This window comes from Cnephaeus nilssonii (genome assembly GCF_951640355.1).
Source record: "Cnephaeus nilssonii genome assembly, chromosome: 20".
In the NCBI taxonomy this organism is placed as follows: Eukaryota; Metazoa; Chordata; class Mammalia; order Chiroptera; family Vespertilionidae; genus Cnephaeus; species Cnephaeus nilssonii.
Window position 1 is genome coordinate 43,907,580 of NC_137091.1, and position 9,700 is coordinate 43,917,279.

The following is a 9,700-nucleotide window of genomic DNA, read 5'->3' on the forward strand; positions in this document are numbered from 1 at the left end:
ACCCTGCCTCTCCCTTGCCCCAGCGCCCTCAGGACCAAATCCTAGCCCCTCAGCCTGGTGTTCAAGGCCCCACATGACCTGACCCTACCCTCCTCTCCAAGTCTCCTCCACCAGCTCGCCACCCCCCACCACGGCCCAGTGGCTCTCCCCCTGGAGCGATTCCATCCCCCGTGGACATTGGGCAATGTCTGGAGACATTTCTGATTGCCGCGATGTGGGGGTGGGGGAGGTGCAGAGGGTGGTCCTGGCATGGAAGTGGGGAGAGGCAGCCCCCACAACAAAGGACTGTCTGAGCCCAAGTGTCAGCAGTGCAGAGGTGGAGAAACGCTGCTGTCGCCGCAGGCTGCTCTCCCTGCTGAAACGCTCCCCTTCCTTCCCCCCTTGGTAATTCTGGGGAACTCTGGGCCCCACTCACACGTCCCCTCCTGCAGGAAGTCCGCCTGGCCCACCCCCCTCTCCAGGCTTTGCCCACACCTATGCCCAGCTCCCCCTCCATTCTCACACATGCGCTGCCCCCCCCCTAGAGGGCGCTCCTGGGAGGCCTCCCTGTCCCCACAGCCCTGCAGCACAGGACCCGAAACCTGGGGAAACCCAGGAAAAGAATGAGAGGAGTAAGGAACGTATGAATTACCTAGTGCTTCCTGGAAGGCCTCGCTTCCTTCCTCGGAGCGGGTGCTCAGTGTAGCCATCTTAGCCAAAGATTGTGAGTATCCTGTAGAGGCGACACAGGACCCACCTCTTCAGGCAGAGAGCGAGCGGGAGAGGGTGGGGAGGAGGTGGGCAATGAGCTAGGGACTAGGAATGAGAAGGTGACCCCAGAACCAGCTCTGGCCTCTCTCTGACTCTCAATTCCTCCAATGGATTGGAGGGGCACACCTCTCAGGCCTCTCCCCACACTCCTCTCACCCTCCTGCCTCTTACATTCTGTCTTGCATCGCGGCTCTGACTCTGGCCTCTGGCAGGGATACAGGTCCCCTGGGCTTTATTTTTTAAATATATTTTTATTGATTTCAGAGAGGAGAGGGAGAGAGAGATAGAAACATCAATGATGAGAATCATTGATCGGCTGCCTCCTGCCTCCTGCACGCCCCACACTGGATAGCGAACCCACAACCCAGGCATGTGTCCTGACCGGGAATCGAACCGTGATCTCCTGGTTCATAGGTCGACGCTCAACTGCTGAGCCACGCCAGTCGGGCGGTCCCCTCGGCTCTCGACGCCTCTGAGGCGGGCTGTTTGGGGGAGGAATCACAGAGGAAAGGGAACCCTGTGCAGCGTGAGCCCCAGTCCCTACCTGGTGGAATGCCTAACCTGTCCATCCTTGGTGCTCCTAGCTCACTGTTGTGGTTTGGTTACTGGGGAGATGAGGGGCCAATGAGGCCTGAGGACAGCGGCCGGGGCGGGACCAGGACCAAGGAGAGGTCGTGGGAGGGGAAACTGGAAGGCTTGGCCAAGGAGGCGGGGAGAAGACGAGCTGGGATCTTCGGGGGTTTGAACAGGAGCCCGGCGAGGGGCGGTGCCGGCAGGCGTTGAGGGGCGGTGCCAGCAGGCGTTGAGGGGCGGGGCTGGGTGGGTTGAGGGACGGGGCTGGGATGGGTTGAGGGGCGGGGCTGGGATTGGTTGAGGGGCGGGACTGACAGGAGTGGAGGGCGGGGCTGGGGTGGGTTGAGGGGCGGGGCTGGGATGGGTTGAGGGGCGGGGCTGGGATTGGTTGAGGGGCGGGGCTGGCAGGAGTGGAGGGCAGGGCTGGGGTGGGTTGAGGGGCGGGGCTGGGATGGGTTGAGGGGCGGGCTGGGAGGCGTTGAGGGGCGGGGCTGGGCTGGGTTGAGGGGCGGGGCTGGCAGGCTTGGAGGGCGGGACAGGGGTGGGTTGAGGGGCGGGGCTGGGATGGGTTGAGGGGAGGGGCTGGGATTGGTTGAGGGGCGGGACTGACAGGAGTGGAGGGCGGGGCTGGGGTGGGTTGAGGGGCGGGGCTGGGATGGGTTGAGGGGCGGGACGGGAGGTGTTGAGGGGCGGGGCGGGGCTGGGATTGGTTGAGGGGCGGGGCTGGGATGGGTTGAGGAGCGGGCTGGGATGGGTTGAGAGGCGGGGCTGGGGTGGGTTGAGAGGCGGGGCTGGGGTGGGTTGAGGGGCGGGCTGGGAAGTGTTGAGGGGCGGAGCTGGAAGGCTCTGCGAGGGTTGCGGCGGTGAGGGGTGGGGGCAGGGTACCTGAGGAGGGCGGGGCGTCAGGGGCCAGCTAGGGGCGTGCCTGGAAGAACCGGCGAGGAGCCTGGAGAGAGGACGCTGGAAGGACACCCGTTCCCAAGACTTGATGGGACGGGGCTAACCGGCTGGCGCTCTGGCTGGACCTGTGGGTGGTCGGAGTGGCCAACCTGCGTGCACGGGCCTGAGAAGCGGGGTGTGTGTACCCGGGAGTGGGAGGCAGGAGCTGAAAGAGCCAGCGATGGCAGGCCTGCGAGGGAAACGTCTGGAAGGCCCTGCACCAGCCCGAGAGAAGCGTGTCTTAAGCTAAGACCACGTTATCCTGAGGATTCATAAGCAGGGAGGCGGGGCCGACGCCAGGAGTTGAAGGAAAGGAACGCTCACTACCTCAGGTCCTCGCAGAGGCTCACCACGCATGCGCGGCCAAGAGCCTCCAGAGAAGCCGCCAAAAACCCTTTGCGGCCCAGAGTCCGCCCACTGAGAGACGGAAATGGGCGTGGCCTCTCGCACGCCACGCCAGCCCCCGTTCTCCGACCACGCCCCTCGTAGGACACGCCCCCTCAGCGGACTGCTGCTACCCACGTGGGCCTCCCCAGAGCGGGCGGGCAGTGGGCGAAGCTCCCTGCGAGCTGGGTGTGCCTGAAGCCTGCGGTTTCCGGTGGGAGGAAGCGGCTCGCGGGCACTCAGCTCAGCTCGCAGCGTTGGAGGCCCAGGAAGGGGAGATCCCTCCACCGCTCTCAGATCCTCAGACTCTTCCCCTTGCACAGGGCCCTAACGTGGGGGACCCCCTGAACAACCCCAGGATACCAAGTACGGTGCTGATACCATTCAGGGAACTTGATTCAGAGCCCTACCCCCCTGTTCTCCACCTCCCCCGCTCAAATTTCCATCTCCCTAACTCCTGGTTCCTAGACTCCGCCCCAGGCCTGGTCCAGCCCCTTGGCCCCCTTTGCATGTGACCCTCTAGCCCCCAACTTTTCCCTTAGTGACCCAGACTTTCTAACTTGCTTGAGGTTCTGAGTTCAGACCCCCAGTTTCTCTCCTTCTGAAAGACAGATTTAAGACTACCTGCCTATTCCCTAACACCGGGGACCCTCATTTTGTACTCCAACGTTTTAGTCTTGGGACCCAATAATTTGCCCCTTTCCCAGATTCTCAAGACCTTGATCTAGGGTCCCCCAGTACTGAATCCACTCAGGGCCCCAATACCTGGTATAACTAACACATACAACAGTGCTTATGATGTGCCAGGCACTACTCTAAAAACTACCCTGTGGTGCATCCACTATTATCCCCATTTGACAGACAGAAAAACTGAGGCAGAGAGAGGTTATTAGTAACTCGCCCAAAATTACAGCTAGTGAGTAAAGCATCTTGGATTTGAAGCCAACCAGTGTGTTTCTAGAGTCTATGCCGTACTGGCACCCCAGCTTCCAAGTCTCCCCAAGTACCCACCCAATCACTAAACTGTCCTCAGGGAGCCCACATGACCAATCTCGCTCCCTCCCCCAGCTCTGGCCCCATCAGATACCCAGACATGCTATCATCCAGTTTCCTTCCGATGCAGGGACCCTAAATTTCCGTTTTCCAGCTCTCAGTTTCATATCAGAACCCCTGTCCCTCACTCTTTCACCATCACCCAACTCTTCTAAGAGACCCAGGTACATAGAAACCATCCCACCCACCCAAATTCAATCATCCAAGAAACAGCAATAATAGTTCACATTAAATCGCTGGTACCGCGCTTCTGTTTAAAACCTTCCGGTGACTTCTCATTGCACTTAGAATAAAAATCCAGACTCCTCCCCTCGTCTTCAAGGGCCCTCTTTGATTCCCTCCCTGCCCTCCCTCTCGTTCCCTATATTCCAGACACACTGGCCCTTCTGTCTGCTCCCCAAACAACCTGAGCTTGTTCTCAAGAGCCTCTGCGCTTGCTCTCCGCCCAGCCTTCAAATGGCTCCTGTCTTCGGGCCTCAGCTCAGATGTCACCTCCTTGGAGAGGCCTGGCCTGGTCACCCTGTTTAAAGTAGGTTCCCCTCACGCTGTCATTGTCTCCATCACTCTGTTTTGTTTCCTTCAAAGTCTTCATCACGGTCTGAAATGTCTCTTGTGTACTGATGTTTTCTCTTTATTGTCTGTCTCCCTCCGCTAGGACGGTAAGCTCCACAGTAATCCTCGGCTCATATCTGTGTGTTGTTGTTTTTTCATTAACTCCTGGTTCATAATAGATATTCAATAAATGTTTGATGGAGAAAGGAACGAACGTGTTAGGTGTGTTAATGTACTGGTATTACCTTATTCCAGTGGTCGGCAAACTGCGGCTCGAGAGCCACATGCGGCTCTTTGGCCCCTTGAGTGTGGCTCTTCCACAAAATACCACGGCCTGGGCAAGTCTATTTTGAAGAAGTGGCGCTAGAAGAAGTTTAAGTTTAAAAAATTTGGCTCTCAAGAGAAATTTCAATCGTTGTCCTGTTGATATTTGGCTCTGTTGACTAATGAGTTTGCCGACCACTGCCTTATTCGTTTAGAATACGTATGGGACTTACTATTATCGGTATTAGTAGATTGTCAGTATTATTAGAATTCCTACACCCACAGATTCTCAGAGAGTGGATGTCATTGGTCAAGGTCCCCACAGGCAGGAAATGATGGTCTTAACTTCCACTCCCTGCTCCCTTCCACATTTCCCACTTCCACATTTCCCATCCCCTGACCGCAGCCATGGCGCCAAGTCCACCAGCCCTCAGCCCACTCCGCACTGCAGGAATCTGGGCTCCTCCCTCAGCCTCCCATCCCTCTGAATATCCAGTCCTAAGGCCCATCCAGGAAAGCAGACATCCGGTCCCAGCGCCCAGGTCCCAGGTCCCAGGTCCCAGGACAAGACCCAGAGCGGAGGCCTGAGAATCTTGCTGCCCCACCCCAGGGCCCCTGCTCCTCTCCCCTCCCTCCAAGGACTTCTCATCTCAACCCTGGGAGGGAGCCCCAAACGATTCGCATGTGGGGGCAGTGGGCGGGCTCAGAGAATGAAGAACCAGAGGGCCTGGGCCCTCCCTCTGGCTGCAGACCTCAGCTGGGTGCGGTGAGGGTGGGTATAAAAGGGTCAGTATATATTGAGAGGAGCAGAGGACGAGAGAGAGTGAGGAGAGAGAGGAAAAGGTATAGGCAAGTGAGGACAGGAGAGAAAGAGGGAGCGGGAGAAAGAAAGAGAGAAAGGGTTCTAGGGTTGGAGGGGAGAAGGACGGAGAGAGCCAGAGGGGAGAGCGAGGGAGGGAGGAAGGCGGCGAGGGAGGCGGGGGCCCGAGAGGGTGGAAGGAGGGAGGCGAAGGGCGGGGCACGGAGGCCCAAGCGAGGGACAGACGCCAGCTCTGACTTTTTCCGCCGCTCGGGGTAAGTTTCCAGTCCGTTATCTGGACCGGGATTTCTTTATTTACTCGGGAGCGCTGCCGTTTGGGAAGGACACCCCCGTGGAAATACTTCTAGCTTCAGAAGTGATCGCTTAGCCCCTGGGGTGCAGATTCAGGAAGGGGTGGGGCCCAGCCAGGTTTGGGGGTGGGGGGGATGGGGTTCCCAGCAGAGCCCTCCACCTGATAATGTCCTGCAATTTTTCCCCCACGGATGTCCACTCTCCCCTGGGGACCCCGAGAGAGGGACTTTGCATGAGAACACCCCAAGTCTGGGCAACCTCCAGGCCCCCTCCCCTTTCTGGACACTGAACGGTGGTGGGAGGCTGGTTCCTCCTTCTCACGCCTCTCTCCCCAAACACGGGTCCTGTCCATTTTTCCAACAGGGTGCCCAGCAGGCACCCGTCTGGCAGCAGGGTGGGGTGGAGCCCTCGTGGGCACAGCCAGGGGCTGGGGTTTCCCTGGTTCTTGGAGGCTGGAGGGTGGGATGAGTCACCGATGATTCACCCGGAACCCCTCCTCCCCCGCCCCAGGAGAGGGGTGGGGTGAGTCCAGGATGCCTGTCTCTGGGGGCAGCCCTCAGCTTCTGAGGAGTCTGGAGGGGTTGCAACTTGAAAGTTCATAGCCTGACCCAGGACGGGGCTCTGGGGACCCGGAGGGAAGCGCATTGCTAGTTCCGATCATTCCTGGACTCCGGGGTCCATCCCTGGCCCTCTCAGCCCCTGGGGAATCCGGGATTCCGGGCTCCCAGCCTCCTCTTCCCTCACACCCCGGGGTCTGGAGCCAGCCCCTCTCTCCACGAGGATTTGGGCATCTCACCCCCCCACCCCGGGCCAACCTCCTGAAACGACCATCTCCTGACGTCCCCTCCCCAGGCTTCCGCCACAGTCATGTCGCTCCTCCTGCTGGTGGTCTCTGCCCTTCACATCCTCATCCTCATCCTGCTTTTCGTGGCCACTTTGGACAAGGTAAGCCTGCTCGCCCGCAGACGTCCGCCACACCCCTCCTCTAAGGGCACCCGCCCCCTTTCCCTCGCTTCTGCCTCTGATGCCTTCCCCCTCCCCCCTCCCCCTTCCCCTAACCCCTTCCCCTTTCCTACTACACCCATGTTTTGCCCCAGTGCAGTCCCTTCTCGGCACCACAGCCTTTCTCTAAGCCTTCCCACAGACCCCCTGACCTCTCCCACGTTCCTCTTCCTGCCCTTGTTTCTCTGCCCATCCCAGTCCTGGTGGACCCTCCCCGGGAAGGATTCCCTGAATCTCTGGCATGACTGCACGTGGAACAGTGTCAACAAAACGTGGGCCTGCACTGATGTCAGCGAGAATGGTGAGGGGTATGGGGGACTGGTCTGCAAAGGGGGAGGGTAACCCCAAGTCGCTCCCCCCCCCCCCCGGGGACCAAGTCTCAAACCCACCCAGGTTTGCGTGGGCAGGTCTGGCTCCCAATGCTGAGTGAGTGGGGCCCATGTAGGACCCACCTGTCGCTATGGTAGGGAGCAGTATGTTCATGTTCTAAAGAGGATACGCTCGCCCTGGCTGGTTTGGCTCAGTGGATGGAGTGTCAGCCTGCGGACTGAAGGGTCCCGGGTTTGATTCCAGTCAAGGGCACATGCCCAGGTTGTGGGCTTGATCCCCAGTGGGGGGCGTGCAGGAGGCAGCCAATCAATGATTCTCTCATCATTGATGTTTCTATCTCTCCCTCTCCCTTCCTCTCTGAAATCAATAAAAAAAAAAAAAAAGAGGATACGCTAAAAGCCCCCCTCCCTTACGATTCAGAAAGAGTGGGGGCCACACGCTACCAGTTTGAGAAATTGGGAGGATTGCCGAAACCAGTTTGGCTCAGTGGATAGAGCATCGGTCTGTGGACTGAGGGGTCCCAGGTTCGATTCCGGTCAAGGGCATGTACCTTGGTTGCGGGCACATCCCCAGTAGGGGGTGTGCAGGAGGCAGCTGATCGATGTCTCTCTCTCATCGATGTTTCTAACTCTCTATCCCTCTCCCTTCCTCTCTGTAAAAAATCAATAAAATATTTTTTTTTAAAAAAAAGAAAGAAATTGGGAGGATGTTCCCAAGACTCCGAAAAGACAGGATTGTTTCCAAAGTTCTAAGGACGTGGGACTGGTGCTCTGAATGGATGACCAGGACCAATGTGTCCAAGTTACAAGAGGGTGGGGCTGGAACCACGCTGTTTTTAAAGAGGCGGGGCCGAATGCTTCCCAGGCTCTCACCCAGGGCGCAGTGGCGGCAGATGCACATGCGTTCTAAAGAGGGGCGCGTTGCATCTGTGGAAATCTCAAAGTCAGAAGAAGGTAAAAGATGAAATGAGTTTCCCCTAAGAGTGAAGCAAGAACTTCTGTTCTCTTGACTGAGGCCCAGGGTTGTACTGGAGGTAGCCAATGCGACAAGGCAAGAAAAAGAAATAAACGGCAAAAAGGTGGAAGTAAACATGTTCCTGTTCCCAGTGGGCGAGTTTCTGTAGAAAATCCTAAAGACTCTGCAGAGCAGCTTCTGAAACTGATCGGGGGGTTTAGCAAAGCTATAGGAATGGAAGCTGTTACTGTGACATTCCTATGTACCCAAACCTGTATCCAGGCTCTAAGTTGGGGGGAGGGGGGAGGGGTTGTTGGAGATGATGAGCAAGCAGGTGGAGCTGGACCTGGGCCTCCGTGACTCCCACCCCGTCTCCTCCTCACTGCAGGCTGGCTGAAGGCGGTGCAGGTCCTCATGGTGCTCTCCCTCATCCTCTGCTGCCTGTCCTTCATCCTCTTCATGTTCCAGCTCTACACCATGCGGCGAGGGGGGCTCTTCTATGCCACTGGCTTCTGCCAGCTGTGCACCAGTAAGCACTGTTCCCTGGGAGCCGGAGGGAAGGGAGGGGGCCAGCCAGGATGCTGGGGACCCTGAGAATGCACAGCTGGTACAAGGAAACAATTCTCAACAGCCCTAGGACCGAGGGAGGCGCCTCCGTGGCACCCCTCTGCCCCCAGGGACTGACAGTCTTCAGGGACTCCCTGGTGGTTTGTGTCGCTGAGTCATGGGGGAGCTGGCACTTGGGGCTTCAAGGAGCCAGGGCTGAGGAAGGTGGTGGGCAAATGATTGAAATCCCAGAGATGGAGGTGGGCCCAATCGGGGATAGGTGACTAATGAATACCCCAGAACTCTGAGTCATCAGAGCGGTCTTGTAATTATAATGGCCGCCAGCTGCTGTTTCTGGTGGACCTACTGTGTATCCGACACTTCAGGGAGTTTTATGTACTTTTCCATGTTTTTTTACTTCAAGTGCAAAGGGCTAGGTTAATCATAGCCCGCAGTATGGGGGACATTCTCTTCCTATGTTCCTGCAAAGCCCCTCTCTTGTTTTATTAATGCACTCTGTGCGCTTGGCTGGTAGCCCCTCAAAAATATTCCTTGAATGGATGGATGAGTAGCTATTATCGACCCATTTTTATGGATAGGGGACCCAGAGATTGAAGTGCCCAAGGCCAGTCTGCAGTAGCCTGGTTGCTCAGAGCTGGGGGGAGCAAACCACAACTCCCAGCAGGCAGCGGTGCTGCCCACTTGCCCTCCGTGGGTTGCTGGGATATGCAGTCTTCTTGGTTCCTGTCTCCCTGCAGGCCTGACAGTGTTCACCGGGGCCCTGATCTATGCCATTCATGTGGAAGAGATCCTGGCCAAGTACCCGCATGGGGGCAGCTTCGGTTACTGCTTCATCCTGGCCTGGGTGGCCTTCCCCCTCGCCCTGGCCAGTGGCATCATCTACATCCACCTTCGGAAGCGGGAGTGAGCGCTGCGCGTCGCCTGTCCCTTACGGCCCTGCCCACTCCGGGCCCCTTCGCCTCACCCGCCTCCAGAAAATAAACCGTTTAACCACCTGCCTTTGCTCCTTCCTCCCGTCCGTCCTTCCTTCCTCCTCCAGGGACCCGGGCTGTTGATGCCTGCTCTCTCCGGACCCTGGGACAGCCCAGCCCCAGCAGTGCCACCTTCAGCTCCAGGCCCCCAGGTCCCTCTAAACTCGGACACAGGAGCCCGAGGTCCCAAGGCCACGGGCCTTCCATCTCGTCTCAGGATTCCTCTCGAGTGGAGTCTTCAGACACTGGT

At 58.1% G+C, this 9,700-nt stretch overlaps 1 protein-coding gene across 1 annotated transcript; it reads left to right on the forward strand.

Moving 5' to 3' along the window:
• The first annotated feature begins 5,331 nt into the window (after window positions 1-5,331).
• On the forward strand, window positions 5,332-9,472 carry EMP3 (epithelial membrane protein 3 (MAM blood group)). Its single transcript, XM_079800795.1, has 5 exons — window positions 5,332-5,589; window positions 6,479-6,571; window positions 6,827-6,929; window positions 8,301-8,441; window positions 9,217-9,472. Exons 2-5 carry the CDS (start codon window positions 6,494-6,496, stop codon window positions 9,384-9,386), a joined length of 492 nt encoding a protein of 163 aa, XP_079656921.1. The 5' UTR covers window positions 5,332-5,589; window positions 6,479-6,493; the 3' UTR covers window positions 9,387-9,472.
• The last annotated feature ends 228 nt before the right edge of the window (window positions 9,473-9,700 follow it).

Bases quoted from the DNA above. Each gene is read 5' to 3' on its own strand.
- EMP3 (XM_079800795.1), top strand. From the start codon at position 6,494: ATGTCGCTCCTCCTGCTGGTGGTCTCTGCCCTTCACATCCTCATCCTC. The intron at 6,572-6,826 runs GTAAGCCTGCTC...TGCCCATCCCAG, and splicing joins TCGTGGCCACTTTGGACAAG to TCCTGGTGGACCCTCCCCGG. The intron at 8,442-9,216 runs GTAAGCACTGTT...GTCTCCCTGCAG, and splicing joins CTTCTGCCAGCTGTGCACCA to GCCTGACAGTGTTCACCGGG.